Source organism: Grus americana, chromosome 8, assembly GCF_028858705.1.
Source record: "Grus americana isolate bGruAme1 chromosome 8, bGruAme1.mat, whole genome shotgun sequence".
Taxonomy (NCBI): Eukaryota; Metazoa; Chordata; class Aves; order Gruiformes; family Gruidae; genus Grus; species Grus americana.
This window is the reverse complement of record NC_072859.1, coordinates 34357679-34381687: the sequence shown is the minus strand read 5'-3', so window position 1 is coordinate 34381687 and position 24009 is coordinate 34357679. Positions and strand designations below refer to the sequence as shown.

The 24009-nt window shown below is 45.4% G+C and overlaps 1 protein-coding gene across 6 annotated transcripts in view; it reads right to left on the bottom strand.

Moving 5' to 3' along the window:
* Positions 1-2077: 2077 nt before the first annotated feature.
* The window catches only part of PDE4B (phosphodiesterase 4B), a 213670-nt gene continuing 191738 nt past the window's right edge, over positions 2078-24009 (bottom strand). For 5 of the 6 annotated variants that reach the window (XM_054834236.1, XM_054834237.1, XM_054834235.1 and 2 more), the window contains 9 exons: positions 13974-14067; positions 10669-10847; positions 10004-10102; positions 9701-9865; positions 9208-9307; positions 8346-8500; positions 8135-8257; positions 6923-7105; positions 2078-4155 (listed from right to left, as the gene is read on the bottom strand). In XM_054834236.1, coding sequence (XP_054690211.1) covers positions 3790-4155; positions 6923-7105; positions 8135-8257; positions 8346-8500; positions 9208-9307; positions 9701-9865; positions 10004-10102; positions 10669-10847; positions 13974-14067 — 1464 coding nt within the window. In that variant the 3' untranslated portion in view covers positions 2078-3789. Of the gene's footprint in view, positions 4156-6922; positions 7106-8134; positions 8258-8345; positions 8501-9207; positions 9308-9700; positions 9866-10003; positions 10103-10668; positions 10848-13973; positions 14068-14824; positions 15519-24009 lie in introns of those variants that run through there. The other variant, XM_054834240.1, reaches the window with a different exon arrangement.

The following is a 24009-nucleotide window of genomic DNA, read 5'->3' as shown; positions in this document are numbered from 1 at the left end:
GACCTCCGGGTCAGAAGTTTCCTGGCAGCGGCGGGGGCTCCGCGGACCCTCATCCCTGCGTTGCCGGGAAGCGCCGGCTCCGCTCCTAGAGCGAACAGCGGCTCGTGCCCAGGACCGAGGACCACGGGCGGGTTTAGAGCTGCTGGAAATCCCCCCTGAAAACCCAGCTCTGTGGCCTCAGCGGGAAACTATGTCCTCAAGGACGGCTGCCACTCGGCCACCGCTGAAGTGGGGGCTGATGGTGACATCTGTCACTAACGCGGGCAGCAAGGAGGGGACAGCGTGTGGTCCCTCTTATCCTGTGGCCCCCAGGCTGGAGGTCCTGAGCCCCCCCAGCTGGGCTTGGGTCCCGCACCATCAAATCCACACACACCCCAGCCCCTCCTGGACCCAGCACCAGTGAGCCTGCAGAGCAAACCCCAATTGCACAACTGCAGTCTCTGGTTGCACGCCACAGTTGCACGCCACGGTTGCACGCCACAGTTGCACGCCGCAGTTGCACACAATGGTAGCACAGCTGTTTGCACGCCCGGGTTGCACAGCTGGTTGCACGCCCCAGTTGCAGACCTGGGAGCCCCCCCGTCGCTGGAAAGGCACACTTTCTGCACCCTGTTTTGCTGCAGGTTTTGTTTTTCATCCTGTTTTTCCCCCAATATCTGAGCAGCGGCGATTCCCAGCCCCAGGCAGGAGGCAGCAGGGCTGCAGCCGCAGGAGGACCGCTGGGGAGGGGGAGCTGGCACCCACCCGCATCGTCCATCCGGGCTGCTAACGAGCCAGGAGGAAGCACCGCATCGCTGCCTGCATGCGGACGTGCTTCCGATGCTGAAGGGAAACCATGCAAACCCCACGGGGTGCTCGGGGCCAGAGGGAGTTTTGGACGTGAGGGCGGTAAAGCAGGGCCAAGACGCGTTGCTTGCCCCCCCCGAGGAAAGGAGGAAAACTGAGCCAGCAAGCCATCCCACACCTGAACTGGGATTTCCCACCCCAAAACTGCAAGGAAAACGGGGGATTTGGGTTAGTTTTGCAACGTAGCTGCCGTCGGAGCATTTTCTCTGCTGCTGCTGAGAAGGAGAAGTGAAAGGAGGCTGTTATTTCAGTGCCAGAGCGACACCACCGTGTTTGCATGTACTGACGAAGCCGCTGCCTGGCAGAACTAGGTCACTGGAAAGGAAAGAAAGGAAGCGAAGGCTGGCGGAGGGGAGGGCAGCACGGGCGAGGGGAGGGGGCCGGGGCAGAGCACCCGGTGGGCACGCCACCTCCCCCCGACACGTCTGCTGGCTCTGGGTTGCTGCTTCACCTGCAACTTTGGCTCTGCGCTGTCTGTCCTTGGTGGCCACAGTCTCCACCCAGGACTGCACACGTTTTTCCAGCCCGATAAGCCGTTTCCCATCTCTGCACATCCCCAGGAGCCACGGGCAGGGTGCCGGGCACAGCCGGACACAGCCGCCACAGCGACGGCGCGTGTAAACGATGCATAGAGGCGAACGCTTTGGAAAAGAGAAATTGGCACGAGCACCACCTAGAAGTTCTCACCAGTGGTTAAAACCCTGGCAAGGTGCTGTGTGAAACCCCGGGAGGTGTTGCGGGTCCCCGCCATCCCCTCTTCCCCCCACCGCCTGCCAGCAGGATGTTTTTTTTACTGGAAAGTCTGTTGTTTTGGGTCAGGCCAGGACATGAAAGCAGCCCGCAAGCTGGCCCCGGTGCCGCCCCGCGTCGGGCGAAGGCCGCGCTGCCGGCCACGGCCATCGCCTTCCTGTCTGCACCGCCTTCCTGTCGCCGCTGCCACCGCCACCGGCCCCGCTGCGCCGCCGGCTGCCGCTCAGGAAGGAGAAGGTCTCGCAGCCGGCACGATGGAGAGAGCGTCCGTGGCCTCCGGCCACAGAACCCCTTCTCCTCCCGTTCCTAAGAGAAGGGCTCTGCCTGTCCGCTGGCTTTCGGCCACGGGAGGGTCCGGTTTTGCCGCACCAGTGGTGCCGGCCGGGTCCCAGCCCGGCACAGCGAGCGCAGCCGCCTTCACCTGCGGCTGAGATACCGCCCATGCCGACCCGATAAAAAAATCAGCACGAAGAGCCACAGGCAGGGTCATGCTTTCATTTATTCACTTCATATAAAAATCTCTTAAGAATGCATCTGAACACAATATATAATACTATAACATACATTGTGTGAAACTTTTGGAAACAATAAAATAACCACCTGGAACAATGCAGTGTTCAACAGACATACAAACCCATTGATCATGCACAACTGTGCTATTTTCATTAACTAGTTAGTCACAAGTTGGACCAAAAGCTTGAAACATATTTTACAAACTGAGATTGACACCGCTCACGATGCCGGACAAGCTTTGTCAGAAGTTTCACAGCACAATTATTACATCAGTTCACATTTTTGTCATAGAAATTCACATTGGGTTGTTCAGAAATTGGAACATGACATTTAAAAGCCGGCCCGTTCACGGGGGGGGGGTTCTTTTTTTTTGGGGGGGGGGGGGGGAGTTCCCCCCCCAGGTTTCCAACACTTCCACGTGCTCGCCTGCTGCCCCGGGGTTCGGTTCCCCCCGGCTCGCTGTGAAGCCAAACCCCCCCGCGGGCGGCTGCTACCCAAATGCCCTTCCTGGGTTGCGTCTGTCTCTTCAGCTATGTTCAGGTTCTTGGATTTTATGCAATACAAAAGGTTACAAGAAAAAAAGGCAACTCTTATTCCGAGTTTTCTACACAATTAACGCCGCCGCCGACAGGCGATGTTAATTCATATAAATTAATAACTTACAAAACATTACAGTATATACATTACATAATAAATACACTGTTATAAACAGTAATGGAGGTGTTAGAGCTCAAGGCAGTGCAGGAGGAGGACGGTGGACCTAAACCTAGGAAACGTGAACGATAGGCGAGAGAAACACAAATACCCGAGCGTGCAACTTCCACTGAGCCAAGGAGCTGCCGAGGGAGAACACGCATCACGCTGCCTTATCACGCTTACTTATATTATGTACTGCACTGTGCCATGGAAACAAACTACCCTCTATCCTGCGCACGACAAAAATAAAACCCCTTTGAGGAAAAAACACTGTTATTCCTAGCAAGCGAACAGAGATGGTGCACGATGGCATGAAGTGACTTTAAACGGGTCGCCTGGGGTATTAAGAAGACGATTAAAGGTGCAGTAATGCAAAACAGAGGGTTTCCCTTCTATTTAGCCTGTAAAAGTGATTAACTGCAATAAAGTGACAGGTATTGCCCATGAAAAAAGGAAGACTGCTTCTTGTAACAGGAAGAATCAAAAAAGTATCCGTCAATTTTGAAACACTTTGTGTCGCTTTTTATACTAAACTCCATGTATTTAATTAATAGACTCTTGAAAAGACATGAAAGTGTTTACAAAGAAGGCACACAGGTCTGCAGACAGGTGGTCAGGTGGACAGGTTTATATGGAGAGTTATTAATCAGTAGTTTCTATCAGTCTAACTGGTATAAATTCCAAAACTAACAGTATAAAATCTCTCAGTTGTGTGTCATTTACTCTTCAGTCACGACCCAAGCCAGCTCCAGGACAACACGATGCTCTTAGCTGACAAGGCTTAAACCACAAGGTAAATCATCTGTTAATTTCCTGAGCATTCATTCACTACACGATCTTTAACCCTGACTCCAATCTCAAGTAGCTGGGAAGATCTTTCAGCCAATGTTAGACACAGGCCTCAGACCCAGGCTGCAGGCTAGTCCGTCAGACTGCTTGCATGCTCATTAAGTGTCGAAAATCCACTCACACAGGTACAGGACATTATGTGTCGACAGGAGACGTATCTTCTGTCACGATTTCTATGTTCGCCTCCCGCTGTGAATCCTCTTCCCCTGGGTCGGCCACGCAGAGCGTCTTTGTATTGCTGAAGTAGCCGATGCTCTCGCTGTCCTTCTCCGGTCCATCCGAATCCTCCTCCTCCAGCGTCAGTTCAAACTGGAACTTCTCCATCAGGCTCTGACAGTCCCTGCCCCGCTCCTCCAGCGGAGGAGACGGGCTTTGAGGTATCATGCTCTGGTACCAGTTCCTGTTGTCCTCCAACGTGTCCAGGATGTCCTGGGCATCGGGCTGCACCAGGTCAGCCCACGTCTCCCAGAGCGGGTGGACGATGTAGTCAATGAATCCCACCTGAGAAACACAGGAACAGGCACTCTTAGGGGAAGGGTACAGCTAGGAGCAGATGGGTGTCTAAAATGTTCAAATGCTGTGAATACATCATTTTTACAAGCAAAATACCCGAAGTCCCCAAACCAGCACAATCTACTTGCAGACATAATCATCTGATACCCAAAGCTGCACCTGCAATGGTGGACTGGCTTGATATCTTGTCCAAAATCAAACCTTGGATGAAAGTTTAACTAAAAGCAGGAGCCACAGGGAAACTCAGCGACAGAGCTGCCAATCTCATCCCTGGCAGCAGGCGTGATTTTAAACATCCCGACTAGCAGCTCAATCCCTGCGCTGCAGAAGTTGGGGCAAACCATCACTCTGAAGACAGAGCATCCCACTGATGGATGCCTCTCACCAGCTGTAAGTGCAGAGAGGTGTTTTAGACAATCATTGCCTCTACTCTAAGCACTGAGTTTGCTCTGTCTCGGATAGGATTCCCTGGTGACCACGGACAAGGCTGCTGCATTTGTGGCAACGCTGGCGTTACCCCAGGGTATGCATGTGGCTGGCAGCTGTGACAACGCCAGTGCTCCCAGGGCAAGCAGCCGTCCTAACACCGAATGTCACTGCTTTTATGGACTGAAGTTTGGCCTTCAGATATATTTTACTACGGTGTGTAGTTTGTACCTATTCTGAACTGTTTCGTGGTCCTGCAACTTTGAACACTTCAGCATTTCTCCTCTACTCTGCCAAAGCAGCCACTGTGTTTCTCTGCGGAGCCAGCCCTGGTAGAGATTTTCCTTTCCTTTCATTTTGTTTTGGAAAGAGTGCGGACAGCAGGTCAGCTCATCCCAAGCATTACTCCTCCTGCAAGAAGGCGGACAGACCGCTGTTGCCCGACTGCCATGGAGTGACGTGCCAGTGGTGGAAACAGTGAGGGTTGCGGCTGAGTCCATCAGTCCTTCCGCCGGTTGGCGCGTAAGCTCTGAGCTAAATCATTTTTCAATTGTCTGACTAAGAGGACGTACGTCCAGGATGGAGAAAACTGAATGGCCATAAAGAGGATTGAAATTCTTCCGTCTTGGCAGAATGTGTCACTTTTCGCCTCGCTCCGCTGGACAACATTTCAGTGCAGCAGGAAAATGGCTCTCAGAGGGGCCAGACTCAACGTGCAGATGTTTGCTTTGGAAATCACACATGCCTCCTTCAGACACAACAGGATGTCAATAGAACCATTAACATTCAATTGTAACATACTGTTGAGGCAGCTTAAACAAAAAGGTGATGAAAATTTCCTGCAGCACATGTTCCGGAGCACTTTTAAAGTGGAAAAAAAAGTTCTGCATGGTTAGCTGATGGCTTCACCGCCACCCAAAACGCTCAAGGGCTACACAGCACCAATGGCTAGAGATCGGTCACTTCATAACAAGGTCATCTTTCACAGAACAGCTGGCCAGATGGCTGAGCACTGATCTTAAAATACTTTGATGTAAAGAGGTAACATTGAGAGCTTCGAAATACTTGCATACTATTTTCCAGTCAATTCCTTGTTTCGCTCCAGAATGGACATGCCCCTTCCCTTTCTCCTTTGCCACTAGTTGGATTTCAATGGCAGCCATTCCGTACAATTCCTGTTCTTTTTGCATAGCAAAAATGCCATTTTTGAACCTCTGTGAAGTGCATATGTGAAACAAAAAAATTAACTGGAGCTCACATGCAGAGCACATGGGCATTTTCTGGCCAAGCCTAGCCAAAGGATTCACTTCTTGTTAGGTTAACAAATAAGACAGATTTTTCCAACAAAATCACCATGCGGTTGAGTGAATAATTTTGAAACCACTTGGCTTAGCCCAAGAGGACATTTGGAAATAATTATCATCAATTTTGTTACTTATTCAAGCTGAAAAACCTCGATGATGACTTGCTCGAGTCATTTAAAAACAACAACCAAGACACCATTATATGAAGATTGGAATATGTTTAGGCAAACATAAATTACTAGCTTCATTACAGACTAACCGGGTGAAATTTTACAGCCTGCACTACACAGGTCAGAACAAAATCTGACCTTGAAACTGTTTAATCTATGAATCTAGGGATGAACCAGTTAATCTCAAAAAAAAAAAAAAGAGAAAGATATATCCAGCTCCTTTTAAGGTTTGTATTGAAATAAATAAATATTTCTTTGACTTCACCCAGCACGCAGCAGCTCCATCAGACCTCTAACTTAACCAGCCAGATCATGCACTGGAAAACTGTTCCGCACGAGGCTGAGTAACAACTGACATCCAGACTTTTCCAGTGTCCTGAAGCAGATCTCAGCTGGGAGAAGCTCCTAATCCTGCAGCACAATGGGGGGCAGGGGGGCATTGCTATAAATGTCTAACATGGGGTGCAATGTCAGTAGGCTTAGGAGGTGCTAATTAAGGAGCCTGGAGGGTGTGAAGGCAGAAGAGACCTGGCAGAAGGAAGGGGAGATCAGAATTGCACTTTTCAAGCCTGGGAAGCAAAAGGAAACCAACTCACTCTAGAAACTGGGACACAAACACAGCAAGATGAACACGTATTTGGAAATGAGGAGATGCCGAGGGGTACATAAAGGAGTCTGAGCAGCCTCGACACTCTATATGAGCTTCAGGCGCAGCTGAATGTCAGGGTCAATCAGAACCAACCCTCTGAACGGCTGGCTGTTTGCCTAATTGTGCTAGAGAAAGCAGATGAATTTTGTCTCTGCTTTAAAAATACAAGCTTAGGCAGTACAAAAATGCAGCTTATGGCCAATTACCTGTGATTTTTCCACTGACGCTGTGTGTTTGTCGCACATTGGACTGATTTCCATTCCTCTTTCTCGCTCTTTGTCTCCCTGCTGGAAGAACTCCTCCATGATCCTGTCCGTCCACTGCCGGTACAGCTCCAGAGACTTTGTGGGATTACTCAAGTCCGCACAATGTACCATATTTCGGAGAACCTGCAATTACATTAATCAGAAAACTCATAAAATCAAATGGAAAAAGAGGATGGTTTCAAGCTGTATCTGCTTGCTTAATTCAGAACATTTAACCACAAGACTCTTTGATTATGCAACAGCCTATAAAAATATTAACATCTCTGTATATGAGACTAGCTGCTATAGTCCCCTTCAGAAGTAAAACGTACTATACGTTTTTCAGAAAACTCGATGTTTACACGGGGTGCAGTTGTGGCAATGTTAATTACATCATGCAGGTTTGTTTTTGAATGCAGGTGCTTCCCACCATTCAAAATTTACTTCCATGCTCTCAGATGGTTAAATGCTCCTACTTTATTACATGAGTAATATCCCTTCCACACACACAAAAAATGTGCCTGACTAACTGTGGCCGCAAGGATTTAGACAGCAACAGAGTGACCTGTTTTAATACCAGCAGTCTTAAATAAAAATGTACGAGAGTTTTCCCATGAGTCTGTTCTTAAGAAATTGGCCATCAAAGTGGAGAGAAGATCAGGATGTATCTTGTCCTACTAACTACATAACCCTGTTCCAGTACTGCTTTGTCATTTCTGTGAATCAAGGATTAGATTATATAGGGAACAGATTGTACAGCACTAATTTCAGCTCAGTGAGAGAGTTCTTTAGGTATGGAGTTACAAATTAAACTCTTGTAATCTTGCAATGTTATAGCAACCTCACTATACTTTCTGAACAGGAGAAACAAATGGGAGAAAGCAGCAAGGAAATTCAGGAGCCCTCAAAAACTCGGCCTTATAGATTACCTTCAGAGGAACGTGCATGTTTGCAGCTCTATGCTCTAAGTGTTAAAAACATAATCCCCTTTACCTAAAAGATATGGGACCACCTTGTACCTCTTTGTGGTGCAGAACGGAAGAAAATGATTGCTGAAAATTCAGGTCAGTAGCTTCTATATACGGTCCATTTAAAAGCCACAGTAAAAGCAGGAGCATGGTTTCTTCAATCCTGAACAAAATCTACAAAATCCAGGAAACGTGGCTGACGTACCTGTATTCTGTCTGTGTAGTTGTCCAGAAGGAGGACTCCTGAACTGGTCACTTTCTTAGTTTCCACCATAGTCTTCAGATCAGCTAACAGACTCATATGCTTGGACATATCTGTCGCCAATACCTTTACAGAAATGAAAACAGGATCTCAGTACAGGCAACCATACCAGTTTTTTGTTTAGGAAGAGGAGCAGGGTGTGCATAGTCCATACCATGTCGATCACCATCTTCCTGAGCGTCTGACGCTGTTTCTTGGTCAGGTTCTGGAAGATGTCACAGTGCTCCTCTTGAAGTAGTTTGAAACCCACAGCAAGATGGTGGTTCTCCAAGACGGATTCGTCATTGTACATCAGGGCTAGTTCGGAATCTAGCAAAGCGACACAAATATGTGACTCCAGCACGTGAAATGTGTGATTTCAAACAGCAAATGCTTGCCCTGCATACTGCAATGTTTATCTGTATGCAATAAATTGGGGAAAGTTTTCTATTTTTGCTTCATGTGTGCCAAGACCGTGCGGTTTTCTAATCTGAGCACATATGCGTATAATATAAACAGCCCTTTGCTCAGTTCTAACAAACAAAATAGTACTCGGTTGACTTAGTTACGGGCTTCAGAATCACTGACAACAGAAAGCATGAATCCTGCAAACACACTGTCCAAAAAACAACAATAGCCATATTTTGGAATCAAGATACATGCTTAGCCTGTTGCAGAACACAGTATGAACCGCAATATTTGGCTTTATCATTGTCAATAGCAATAGCATTATTTATCTTATATTAATGATAACATTTGCACTCAGGACTGGAAGAATTATTATGTGCTAGCAAGTAGTAATATTCACAAGATTCAAGGGCGCTTTGCAAATTGTACTACAATAGCTTCCTTTGTTAGGAATTTCATTTTAATTATTGCTTTATTTCAAAATGTCTAACTAGTTTACTGCACAATATTTTCAGAAAGCGATGCAGTTCGAAAGTCATAATTTGTGACCTTGCTATAATGGAAAATGCATTTCCATTAGTTTCCAAGTTTTCAGATGAAGTTATTATTGTACTTGAAACAGAACTCACTTGTATTAATAAGAAATTGATTGGAGACCCCGGGGTGATCCACATCATGAATTGCAGCTGCAAAAATTGCAGCAAGGATTTCCAAATCAGTGAAGACGGCCTAGGAAGGAAAAGAGAAATTTGTCAGAAAAGTCCTCGTGTTTTATCTCTCAAAGTCTGGGAGGCTGCTTTAGAGAAAAAAAAGTGTTTTATCAATTAGTTTTCTGAGGACAAGACATTTACTCAGAAGAAAGGTCTACACGCAGCATGTGCTCTTTACGATGGAACAGAGATTACAGGCAAAGCTGCTGCTGAAGTTTCTTAATGGTGATTTCCCTGGCAGTAAACTGAGCCCTCCAAAGAGCTGGCACCACACTGCTTTTTGCAAGTCTGAGTTCTACCGGCGATAGACTCAGCTTAAGGTTTCTCTCCTATGTGCTTTTAAGCCGCCATCCCACCTTTAAGCACAAGGACTGCCTAACACAAAGCACATAGCTCAAATTAGGTAACTCACATCCAGCGCGGGGGTAGAGAGCAGAACATGTGTGGACTGGGCAACATCAGCAGCATGGAGGCTGTTGTGGTAAGCTACGTCCGAGTGGTAGTGGTCTTCTAGCGTCATCATGTATGTTACAAAAGTGTCTGATGAGATCTTGAATGTTTTTAGTAGATCTCGCTCCTGTATAATAAATGGTACAAGCATACATGCATATATCAAATAAGGATGTCATACTGTAGAAGGCAACAACACAGAAAGCAATTAGAAACTAAAATCGTCTTGTAAAAGAACGTCAAATTTGATCAGAAAATCACAAACCTGAAATATAGCGTACATAATGCAGGTGAGCGGCCTGTTGTGGGAGTACCTTGCAACGTTGAATATGTTGAGACCCCACTTATTCAGATCTTCCAGTTCCTTTTGAAAGGACAAAAAGAGAACGGTTACAATATTTTTCAAGACAATTCTGCATTTATCACTTGCATCACATCTTCTGCATTTTCCAAAAGTTTAAAAAGATGCAAATTCAATCTTCATTATGGTAATTATGTAAGTGCATGAACACGCGTCCCTAATAAAGTACATGAACACAGAGCAACTGCGAAGGGCTGATGCCAAAGCACTTGCACAAAGCGTGGCAGGGGAATTATTTGTGATGTGTGTTTCCAGGTAGCAAGAAGAAATCCCCTGACAGAGACAAAGGCCCCACAGCCAGTTTGATGGACACAGCGTTGTTATACATTCCTGTGTTTGATAACTGCTCTCCTCAGCCTTCATCACATTTTTTTTATTTGTTTTAGGGATATTTGCAAAGAATTTATGAAAATAGAATATGCTGCTAGGGCCTGGTACCATTAATTACAGCATTTGTAATGGCCACACCACCTCAGGGATACCGATTCCAGTTTTACAAGGTGGGGGGCAGTCCATCTCTGGCTTCCAGATAATACCGATTCTCCCAGAACTGCAAGAATCTGTCATACCTTGGCCAGATGGTCTTCCTTTTCTGTTTTCACACCAAATCGCGAAATGCTGGTGTTATTTAAGCTTGAACTATGCATTAATTTTTTCACTCCACTGATCTGTGTCATGAGCTGCTGTTTTTTCTTCTTCTCTCTGTCTTTCTGGGTGGGAGAAGGAATCTCCACATCATTCTGCTTGTCTGTAACAGATAAAGGTGCAATGAATCAACATCGTTTGCAGTGTGAGCACCCATCACACCCCTCAAAATCAACCCTTAGCTTTGCTGATTAAGTGGCTCTGCGCACCAGTTTAAACCCAGGTGTTTCTGCTGGGGAAAGGCTTCTCTGATTTTGGGACTGAACTGCACCAAAATCAGAGCAAAGCAGTCCCATAAGCTCTGTTTGCCCTCTGCAAGACTGAACCTTCCCAGGGAGCCCTGCTGGGACATGAAGTGCCAGGCTGCTTTCATCGTAGCCATTTTCAAGCTGCATCGCTTGGGGACACAGCACATGTCCAGGAGCTAGCTCTCCATGCCTGAAGGGCACCAGGTTCTGCTTATGGCTAGATCTGAATTAATTTTTATTACCTATGTTCAGGAAAATAAAATATATATTCAAACAACACATTTTTCCTCAATAAAGTACATAAGCATATATTTTCACATTCAGTCCATTGATATTTATGAGGGCCAAACCCATCTCCATACCCCTTGCTCTTAAAACACCAACCCAATAACAAACTGGTGTCACTGACTTATTAAAGGTTTGCCCTTTACAAATATGTATAGAATAACACAATGCACAGGCTGTATCTCTATTGTCATGCTCAGAGATAGTAACAATATTAGTGCACATGAAGTAGTCTCCTAGTGGAGCACAAACCTGGCTGTGGAGATGTGTTTAATAAATAAATCTATCCACAGATGCTACTTACTGCCTTTACAACTGATTTATTTGCTGCATTAAAATGGAGATACAGTGGTTCATTACTTTCATACTAACCAATTTTTCATGAACTTTTAGAAAAGGCTACTATAATCTCTTTGCACCTTCGCATCTCTGAGGACCTCTGGAGGGACTAGGCATCTAGACATTAGTTACTTTTGCCTTGGCTTAATTAAAAATCTCTGAAATAAGAACTACCAGTGTGTCTGCAACACTGCAATTAAGGAGGAAGCCATTATTCACAACAACAGTCAAGCTGACATCAGTGGTGCTTCCCTTGTGTGTCTTTGCTGAACAACAGAAGGACTTTCCTGCATATAATCTCCTTAGCAATGACTAACACTAAGGTAGCGTAAAATGGACATACTTGAACAAATCTCTAATTTGTTAAATCATGTCCCCACAGTGGTGGCAGCAGCAACACCCTCACCCCTTAGGAAAGGGCTTGTGCTGAAAGGCCATCGTGATCTTCCCCATCTACGTGATGTGGCCAATGATAAACCCACCATTTTTCATCTTTGTCCTTCATACGGATCTAAAGCCGGTGTCCTTGCTCTCACTGACCAAACGGCGAGCGTGGGACTGGCCCATTTGCGGAGGACATCGCCTCTTGGTGCCTTCCTCAGCTCATTTCATAAAGTCAAGAGACTGAATGGAGTCACGTTATTTGGTTCTAATATCTATAAGTTATCCCCATCTAACCCACACTGGAGAGAAATGAATGTTCTATCCACATATTTCTTTTTTTTGTTTGTTCAACTTCCTCAGTTGTAGACTCCTGTTATTTTGTGCGTTCATTTAATTTTAAACCAAATTTTAGGAGGGAAAAAGTAATTCATAAAAATGTAACAGCATGACTTCCTAAAAAAGCTTTAAGCTCCTTTTAAAAGCTTTACTCATTTCTTTTTAATGTGAGCAATCAAGTCACAATCTGGCCCACTCTGGAGACCCTGCGCCACTCGGCATTAACAGGGCCCTATGTGGTTGAGTGGCCCTCACACTGCCACAAAACGGTGAGGATGTCACTGTTACAGAACATGTGAGAAGGAGCAGAGTAGGAATGAACAAGACCATTGTCAAGACCTGCAAAGGGAAATGCATTTACCTGACCCAGCCTGACTACAGGGAATAACAGAGCCCCGTTAGCACCAGCAGCGGCTTCAGCTACTTAGCCCCTGCTGAGATACAGACTCCACTAACTTGAGTGTATGTGTGGTTTATTAGTTTTATATTAGGTCCACAGTATCAAGCCACATCGAGTATTTCTGCTGCAGCACATCCTGCTCCAGAGGCATATGCCTACTGGCAAGAGCTGATGAACAACAAACTCCCTGAAAATGCCATGGTGGTCATGCTCCCCAGCGCGCTGTGTACGCTCAAGGCTCTCCAGCTGAAGAAGTGGCCTGCTGGCTGGCAGCTAGGCAGCCTTGCTTCTATTCCCTGTATTAATTCATGTTCTGGATGTTGTGATTAAGCTGAATGATAAGACAGGGCCAATGGATTCCCACAAAGCAGCTACAGACTTATATGGATTATTAATGATGTGATGTGTCCTAAATGCATGCAGTAGTTCCAGTTGCAACAGGCTATTGAAATCACTTTAAAATCCCTTAATGGAAATAATTGTGTGTCATACAGTGAATGCGTTCTGGGCCATCTTAACCGCAGGGCATGAGTCCCCCACGAGCTCCGGCATCCCACATACACTCAGCATTTGAAGCTGTTGGACTCAGAGATATGTATATGAAGGTCCTGTGCGAAGCTTCGGTTTATATGCAAATGGTCACAAATTTGAAAGCTGCTTGAAAACACTGAAAATTATATTTTGCATAACAAGTATACTTTGTAAACACAGAGGATTAATTCATGCCAGTAGTCCTATGAGCTCCTGCAAAACTAATGACATGCAAAATACTCTCTTTACTGTTTATTCTGACTTCTGGTGCAAAATGAGCAAATATATAATAAATGAAATGCCTGGGCTCAACCTACTTGTCTGAACCCTGTCTCTGAAGGAGGAAGATGCGGCTGCATGAGGCAGTAGTTGCACAGATGAGAGCGTGCAGTTGGGCTTGTGTGACTTTGTCCTTTCCGTAAGGTCAACACAAAAATCAAATAATGCATAAGGCAGCTACCAATAGCTTAATTCAATCTGAACAGAAAAATTTTTTTGTTTGCAGAGGGAATTCTTTTGTGGATAGACTTATTCAAACTCTGTATTATTTTCTTCCCCATATCCATTTTGAAAGTGAAAAATCAAAACATTTAAATAATGCTCTGCCCCAAAGGAAAGCTGGGTGCAAGTATCGACTGGTGGGTATTAGGCTGCCATTAATTGCTGTCTTTGAGTCACGCGAAAGCTTGGGGATGCGATGCCTTACCCAGGAAAGTGTTGGAAATGTACTCAGACACCTGGTTGCCGGAGCGGCTCATCTCGGAAAGGTGTGTCAGCTCCCGGTTCAGCATCCTCTTGAACTAGGAGGGGAAGAACACACACACAAACATGGCATTTTTCTGAATGCTTTTCCAAATTAATACAGCTTTATCACAAGCAAGTCCACAAACAAGATGTTAAAAGCACAATTCTGGAGATATTTGCAATGGTGTCAGCGACATATGGTTTCACTTAGATACTGTTCAGCATCATCATGACTAGATATTTCTTTCCAGTACATGTAAACTGTAAAATGAATTTCCTCCAAAGACACATATTAGTTTTTACTGTAACAAATGAGAAGACAACCTTTCGGGTAATCTCTCTGAAAGATCAAATTCTTGTATTGGTTTTAAATTCCACATCCCATAGCCTTCTTTTGTTCTGAATTTTCTAAGTTTGCTCCATTTTGAATTATGCAAGTAAAAGACAACTGCAGATCTTCAGAACATAACAGGGGAGAAATAAGCCGTAAATCTGAAGATCTGCTTGGATCATTACAGTAAAATGTAGTATTCAAGCATTTCTTCACCCAGATATACATGCTATGATCCTCCTCATTTTCTAATCACACATTTTCATTGCTGCATCATTTTATCCCGCAACACTGAATTCCCAAAGGAGAAAAAAAAATTACATACATGTACGCCGCATGCACAGTACACACATATGTTTAGCTCTTGCCATACAGTACACATAAATAACCATTTAAAAAGCACATTTTCCTTATAGAGGTTTTATCCAAGCAATACAGCACAAAAAACCAGTCGTTTATAAGCCTCCAGGATTTAAACCCACCTTAATATAACCCCAAGACACAGATAACAAATAGTTTGCTTCAGGCATTTTGGAAACCTCCACGCCACCGTCCACAAATCCTCACAGAGAAATCGCCGGTCAGACAGGAGAGCTCCTCGGGCACACGGACACCCCCCTTCCCCGGTCAATAAAAAAAATCAGCGTTCATCAAAGGCAGAGATCCCCAAAGCCCGGCAGTTGCTAATCCCAGACAAAGCCAAGCTTGGCATAGCATCTTTGCAGAGGGCTGAATGTGGGTGTATTTGCTCGCAGGAGAGAATAATGAAATCAGGGATTGCACGAAGAAACGAGAACTAATCCAAATGTATTCAGCTGGATGGCTGGAAGCACTTATGAATTATGAATCGTCCTGGTTGCTTAGTTGGCTGAAGGGGGTCCCCACTCCACATTAGCCTTGCTCAGCTGAACCATACGACAAAAAAATGATGCTGGTTTCTGGGGGGTTGCCAGCTTTAGTAACACAGCCATCTTTTTATAAGGAAGATTAAAATGGAGGAAGCTCTGTGCATACTTAAATAAGTCAAAAGTAGGCAGTAGTCTTTTCTCCATTTCTGCTTTGGTTTAATCCTCTTCATTACAGAGTCTGAGGATTTTCAAAGCAAGTATTCATGTGCAGGTTTTTAAAAGCATAATTTTTCACATTTTCAGTGTGATCATAAATTTCTTCCCCTACATGGTAAAGGGCAAAACATAGCAAGGTAGCAAACTGTACCTTTACAAACTGGAAATATTGTCCAGGTAAAAGGTATAAACTAATAATAACCTTAAATCTATTATGTCAGTCTGCAATTAATAAATTCTTTCTTACAAGAATATATTCACAATCCCATTTTCAAGATTTAATCATTACTTTAATTTTTATTTTAAACTGAAATGCAATCACTTTATTAGGAAGCTGTAGCTGTCCTTTTAGCATCAAATCAAAAGAAAAGCACACTGTACTGCGTATGCGATACAGATCACAGCAAGGAATCACCGCTGATGTGCAGCACTCACACTGCTTTAGGATGTCCTTGGTGATTGCTGGCTGCAATACGCCACACGACAGCAGCCAGGATTCCTAAAATAAAAGTGCAATCTTTGCTGTAAAATTATTTCCTTTCTCCAATTGCCTTCATTCAATGTGATCAGCCTCGCTTGGCATGACGTCACGAGGCTTCCTCACGTGCTGCGGGACAGGCAGGGCATGGGGGACAGCCTGTGCTGCATCATGGCCCCGGTCCCCGCTGCAAGAGCTGACGGGCAGGGAGACCCAGAGCCCACACACCACCCATGCAGAGCCCAGGCACAGCCCGCAGCTCCCTGCTTGCCCAGGCTGCCAGATCAGCACTGAGCACCAGGAAAATCCTGCCTCACTGGCCAGGCATAGCTCCAGCCACCGCTCAGCACCATCCAGATGGGACTCTGGCTCAGCCTTTCAGCCATAAAGCAAATGAAGCTGTGAACCCACCTTCTTCTCTCCTTAAATTCATGATTATCAGAGGTGGAAAGCTGATGCCACCTCCCTTTTACCACCTGGCTATCTGTGCAGACCAAAGTTGGGGTGCTATCTGCTTGGACTCTGCCACCATCACCTCTGCCGTCTTCTCTTGCAGCAACGTGCCTTGCCCTGCCGGTGTGAATGTCACACAACGAGGCCTCACTTTCCGGGTTACTCAACCAGTAAATACTGTCTCATGGGATATGGGCAGGAGTGGGATGTGAAGGATGAAGGATGCCATCCCATGGGATACAGGCGGGGTGGGATGTGAAGGATGCCATCCCATGGGATACAGGCGGGGTGGGATGTGAAGGATGCAGGCTGCCCAGGAGGGCATCCCACAGTGCTGGGTCATGGGCATGGGCTTTGGATCACAGGGTCTCCACTAAACTTCATGCCAACCAAGAGGGACAAAAGCCTTTTTGAAACTCCTAAGAGAAACCTTAGTGATGGAGAATGAGTGGCAGCAAGAATGAAAAACAAGTAAGAGAAAGCCTGTAGGAGGAGAGGAGAGCTCTGACCCTATCATTCCTCACAGTGACGTATTTTCGCCAGTCACAAGCACCAGCCACCAACACGTGAGCACTCCCACAGACTTACAGCGAAGCATGTGCTGAAACATTTCTCTGGATCGAGACCTTTATCTTTACAAGGAAAACACCATAATCAGATGACCACACAAACAACTTTTAAGTCATGTTGAATCAGTCGGGTTTTCTATACAATCACGCCTTTCAGACAAATAATCCCAAGTGGTGGAGGAATATCTGAAAAAATACCTTTGCCTCACAATTGGCTTCATAAAGTACACAGGGTAGGTGCTGCCTTTTCACAGAGGCACAAAGCAATTAAATGGCCTCTGCAAGGTCACCCAAGCCATCTGCAGCAGAGATGAGGACAGATAAAAGACCTTGGGATTCTTGTATCTGATCTTTAACCAGAAATCTCTCCCCTTCGTCTCCTCCAACAGCCTTCATCTTGCTCACTTTTCCAGACTTTTAATCAGTGACCTTTTATAAACGCAGACGGCAATATTACAGCACTGCTGAAAGCATTATGGGTGCCAAACCCGGCCGAGACACCCGCAGTGCTATGAGAATACCCACATGCTTTGCAAAGTTTATTGCCATTTACCATCTGAATGATGCTGGCACCTAAGCTGGATTTACTTAATAACACGATACCCTTTTAAAACTACCACGGTTCAGCACGGACTGAGGCATGCTGATGGCGCACTCGGTAATCGCAATGTCTTCACTGCTCACGGCGGGTATTTGGGATTTTTCCTGAGCTTCCCTTGATGGCAGGATGCTCTGGAGCAACACTGCTTCCTCTGAACTGTTTTGCCATTTGCCTGCGGCACCTGCGGGAGAAAGCACGTTGCTGCCTCTCTGCACAGATCAATGACTGATGTCATGTGCAAACCGCTGTAACAATCCCTTCGTTAAATCGATTTGACAGCAAAGGGTAAAACAAACAGATTGCACGCTAGCAATGAGAAAATACCAACTGCTCTGCCATTAAGCAAACAGAAGTGATGCTGCTTTAAAGAGCTCGTGCATGAGCGCAGCATGGCCCTCAGCTTGGCAATTACGATAATGCCTATCAGCAACATGTGGACATGTGCTGTTATTTTCATAATTAATAATCATCTCGGTGCCTTTTATGAAGGAAATAAGCACTGATAACCTCGCTGTACAGACGGGAACTGAGGCACACGTAAGAATACACATGTGCACACATGAGGATGCACACGGGAGGGGATGATCACCCCGACTGGAGGGGGTTTTCCCTTAAAAAGATGCAAAATCAGGAAATGGGCTTGGGGCTCCCTTCTCTCTACCCCAAATTCCAATCACAGGGCCAGGCAATTAACACATTCAACTGATGAAAAGAGTGCAGATAACATAAATAAGATGAAGCCCCAACCAAAATTTTTCATAACCAAATACACATGGTGGTACAGCTGATCTTCCCAGCAAGTCACAGAGGTCTAAAACCATCTGGAGAGTTGTGTGAGAAAAAGCCATTGCATCGCATGGAGTTTTCCTGTTTTGCATGCTCTGAAGTAACTGCAGAAGTCATCTGAACCAAATTAAATCTCCCAGAAATTGAATCATTCTTTGATTACCAGCAGTGACCCTTTTTCATGTATTCTCTGGTAGAGGGAATCACAGTTTCTTTCCAGCTTTCCAGTCGTGCGTGCGTGCGGTAATTTCCTTGATTACCATTGGGAAAGTTCACTCACAGTTCCCCTCTTGGCTCCCACACCGCATCCTGGCTGCTCACGTTCTCTGCACCAGCAGTTGCACTATTTGCTTTTACTTCTTCAGCTGCAGCGTGAGGCTGAGTGCTGGCCCCAGCGCAAGGCTCTGCAAGGACATGACCTTGGGGACCTCTGCGGGCGCGTGGGAGGGTGGTGGCGTCGGCACCGAGGGCACGGCAGCTCCTTCAAGCGCTCGGCGGCTGGTCCTTCACCTCATCCTAACCAAATGCTCTGCAGGCAAAGCTTGCTTGCCTTCATTTTTGTGCAGAGGAAGAAAATTTGGCCTAATTTATGATAGATTTAGGAGCCCAAGCATGCTGGGAGCATGCTGGCTCTGAGGCCACCATGTGCAATTTGGGGTGGAGTCCCGGGCAGCATCCAGCCACATGTGGGAAATCTTCCTGCTGCTTCAGTGTGGAAAATCCCACCTTTCTGGTTCGTTATGGAAGGGAAGACTCTCCTCCTTTCCTAGGAAGGTCAGGGAGAGCCATGCACACGCACACATAGTTCTTGGCCTTTCCAACCCCACACCGGCTCTGGCGATAGTCCTGTTGTTAGTCCTGTTCCTGTTCCTCTTTGGAGTACAGCATCAGAGGTGTTCCCGGTGCTTTACACGGAGAATAAAGACAGGAGGATGTATCTGCTGCTGATGTAAATCCTTTGAAGTCGATTTATACCAGCTGGGGTTCCCTGAGGCCAAGAGTCCTTATGCAAAGAGGCTGCTTAAAACAGTTTTAGTCATTTGCAGGAGCTGAGGGCAATTTCAAGATAAAAGAGCTGCTAAGATGCTGCGGGGCTCCCACTAGGGAGAGTGGGGTCCCACCCCACACTTTGATGGAGGAATCTCAGTGCAGATCTCCAGTGTGTAAAAATGTTTATAAACTCTGTTCCCGGCGACCCACCCTTCTGACGCAAACATTACATCCCTCGTTCTTCAACTGCTCCTAGAAATCCTTAGGACAAAAGGATTTGTGGTACTAGGGTTACTTTTGCCTTTGATTTCCACGCAAAGACAGCTGGGCTGAATCCTTCTCAGCTTAATTGCCCAGGTAAATCACTTCAGTTTCAGAGGCACAATTAAACTTTGGAGTAACTCCATTCATTTCAACAGCTCTTCCCCTGGGAATAATTGGATGGACAGCACCGGGAGCTGGGAAGAGCTGACACTCACCTGCCTGTGTGACGGAGCAGGAACAAGCCGGAAATTATTTACACACAGGAGGGAAATTACTCATGTGTGTATACAGCAACCAGGCCAAACAGCAAATCACAGAATCCCAGAATGGTTTGGGTTGGAAGGGACCTCAAAGCCCATCCAGTTCCAACCCCCTGCCAGGGGCAGGGCCACCCTCCACTAGCCCAGGTTGCCCAAAGCCCCATCCAACCCAGCCTTGAACACTTCCAAGGCATGACCACCTTATAACTCTCTGAAGGTAATTTTTCATTAGTCTTTTTCTCAATCTACATTGGGAAAACCTGCTGATTCTGGAGTGCTGGAGCATTTCTTTTCTTGCTTCTTAAAAAGTTTCCAAGTCAAAAGAGTTAAAATTCTTTCATTTATAGGAGCAGTAACCTGATCGTTCATCTGTGCTTTCCTGATGTTACATCACTTACAGAAAGGACTGTGCCAAACAAATTTGCAGCTGTCCTTGTTACTTCACAATTTCTAGTGAATTTCCTTTTTAAGCACTTACATGAAGGAAGATGGGAAGGTGCATTTAAATGTTTAAAGAAAAAATGAATCCATTTCACACTAATCAGTACTAAAGGAGAAAGTTTGCAGACATGTTTCAGTGCCTGAAGAAAAATGGAATGGTTGCAGTCAACTATCAGTCATTAAAAAAATCAAATGCTTTTGCAACTCTTTCTAGTTCTTGTTTCCTAAAACAATATAGTTTTTAATGTGCTAGAAACTATTCTTAATGAGATACAAAGTACTATTTGTTTTTTGTTGTGTTTTTTTTGTTTTCCCCTCAGCTTATTTTTTAAACCAAAAAGTAAACACACCGTTATGAAATCTCCAATTTCACATCAAAGGAGAGTTGATTTATATATATGTTCAAAGGAAGACTTTAAAGGAGTAACATCATGACCAACTTGTTGGCCTTATGTTATTAGAATAATTTAAAAATCCACAATGTAAATGTTGATAAATAAATAGCATGTTGCCATAAATCAGCATGTGGCTGCTCATGAAAGCAATAACATATATCTGATGTAGACAGAACAATATTCAGATTTTACCCGTAAAGTTTGGTATTTCTGAAAGGAGCAGAACCTCCCTTGGGTGGGACATATTTACGCAACACGGGGCTTAAAAAGTGATGAAGTGGAACCTGAAGCAGAAGTGTTACCACCGGTCCATTTCCAGCTCATTTCCAGACAAATGAGACTCAAAATATGCAAATTGCATTAAAATGCCGGAAAGGAAAAACTCCCTATAGGATCCTGCCGAAGGAAAGCACTGTGGATTAGCACTGCTTAGAAATGAGACTGAATTTCCTTATTTAAAAGCAGGCCTGGGGCACGTTACTCACTTGCTGGGAACTGGTAAGGCAGAAGAAAAACCCCCTCCACCCGATGCTGCGGAATTGGTAAGGTCATGGAGAAACCACCCCGTTTACTTTCCTGAAAATGAATGTGTCATGTGTTTATAAGGTGTGCCCGCCTGAGTTTTTGTTGGCACATGGAGAAAATGCCTGTCGTACCCTGCAGGGGCAAATCTGCTTACCACCTCCTTGGTCGGGACAGTCCTGCAGCATCTATTGCCAACAAATTCAAGTCTTGGTGCATCCAATACCATTGCGTTTGGTACCCAACAGCCCTGGCTTTAGATTTACGTTTGGATTGCCATGAAATACCAGGACTGTGAGAGTTTAAGATTTCACGCTGCGTGGTGTGATGAAGCACGTATTGTGTGTCTCCTCGGGTGGAAAAACCGTGGCAGTGGGGTATGGCCCAGTCTGCAGCTTGAGCTGAAGCTGTGGGTTCCTTCGGAAGAGGCTCAGGTTGGTTTCTGCTTCATCCACAATGCTCTTCCTATACTTAAGAACAGGTCTCTTCTAGCCAATTAATACATGTAACTTTATGTGGAGTCTACATGTCAGCTTATTCTATTTTGCAGGAATTTCCTCACCAGTAAGTACCAAACTGCACACGCAAGAGCTCTCGACCAGACCAGCGATCCCCTGGGAACTGCACTCTCTCTCCATCATTGAAAGGTGCATTTTATAACATAAACCGAATTGCACTGTAAGAAGGAAGGACCACACAAATGGTAAGTTACAGGCAAGAGGTAACTCCTGAGACTAGTACCACCCTTTCCAGAGCAGCTGAGCACAGCATGGTGAGCATTCATACCAGTTTTTCATCCCAGCACTGCTTTTATTCTTCACTCAAACGAGAGGCGAGCCAATAAAACCAGAAACAAGCAAAAACACTTGTTCTGCAAAATCATTTTTATAGAGTTTTACCAGGTGGAAAAATGTTTGTCGTGTTAACTGCCAAAGGAAAATCAGGAAGAAGAGATGATGAGTACCAGCCCGAGCTGAAGGCTAGGAAGCAACAGCAAAATTAAAACCTACAGCAGCTTGTTTGTTGACATAAAGTTGATTAAAGAAAGACCTGCTGCAGCTGACAACATCTGAGGCCTCCAGAGCAGATAGCACTCCAGAAGGCTGCAGATCTCAGACCAAAATCTTCTGTCAGTCACACCCATGCAAACCACAGTGATGCAGCCTCGAGTGGCAAAGGAAGCCGAACAACTATGTAAAGCGAGCCCACAAACCAGAGCCTCCCCAGCCGCTCATCCCTGCCAGGGCAGGCAGCGAGCGGGCAGAGGCATCCCTGTTCCTGTGGGGCTTGGGGGGGGAACTGCAAGGAGATGCTGGCCATCCAGATGAAATATGCCTGGATTATATTCTCAATCTTCAGGAAAAAAAAAACAACAACAACAAACAACCCAAAACTGAGAGGGAAGAGCATTTGTCACTTAACAAGAGAGCAATGCAATTAAACATGGGATTTTGTTAATCGTATGAAGCAGCAATTTAAATTTAATTGAAATTTGAGTCAGTCTCTGCAGTCATCATTTAGGCAAATCCAGCTGGGTTTTTACCTGAGTAGGAGAACAGGCTTTAGAAAATTCAAATAACTTTATGCCCTGAGATGACTTTTCCAAGATGCCCATGATGAGAAAAATTCTAGCAACTTTTAATTGACAGAAGTCAGTTTGCTTCAGAAAACACAGGCTAAATAGGAAGTCCTGGGAAGAATCAGTGTAGCTTTACAATACACTATCCCCCCCAAAAAAATCCCCCGTGGCAGTTGGTCCTGCCAAAATGAAAATGAGCCTAATGCAAGCACCAAAACCATACGGAAGGCACTAATTAATGTAAATATATTTTAATGAAAAATTCTTTTTCCACAGAGATAGGCAAATGATTTGCAGAATAATTTTTATGTAGCGTTTGCCCAGCTGTGCTCAACCAGCAGAAAGGTGAGGCACTTCTTGTTTGTTTGCTTTAAGCAGAGAGCAAAGGCTGTAATCAGGGGAATCTCTCCCTCTAAGAGCTCTGACGGATGAGCCTTCAAACCAATACATCTCCACAACATGTTCTGGCTTTGATAACGCAACATCTTTCAATTAAGTTTCACTTAGTGCAAATATTTTGATCACCAGCTGCCCCACTGAAAGCAGTTGCTCTGCAACTGGGTAAAAAATGAGGAGTTTGGGGTCAGGCTGTGGAAACTGGCCCGGTCCACAAAATCAGGGTCAGGATGAGGACTGCTCGGAGGATTAAATCCTACCTTGAAATCCTTCACGGCTCACCCTCATCCTAAGTGATGCTTCTCCTCTGAGATGTCATGCGTCTCCAGTATCCTCACTTCACTTCCAGAGAGGTCACTGCTCTGAACAGTTAGTCACTCTCTAGTCCTGCCCTCAAATCATGATTCATTTTGAACCTGCCTTTGAGCTATTATTTATTTAAGCCCCACCCTAATTTGTTATAACGTAAAAGTCTGAGAATGCAGCACTTTAAACCCCATCACATTCAAGTACAAGCAGAAATGTTTAAAGGACAGGGTAGAAGGTCCTGGGCACCGTTGTGCCCTGAAGAATGGTGACTCCCCAGAAAGGCTCCTGGGAAGATGGATTTGAACCAAAATTCAACCCCCAAAGTCTTCATCTCTGCTGTGGCTATCCAGATGTGCATCAGCAGCACATATGGTGTGTGGCCGTGGGATCTCCCTCGTATGGGCTTTTCCCACCCGTTTACCGCTACAGTTCCAGAAGATGAGAAAGCATCCACCACTCAGAGTGACTTTGCTCTAGGAGGGTATCTCCAACGGGGCACTGGCTCCTAATGCTGTACCGACGCTTTTCACAGGCAATGGTGCAGCTTTCCAATATTTCGT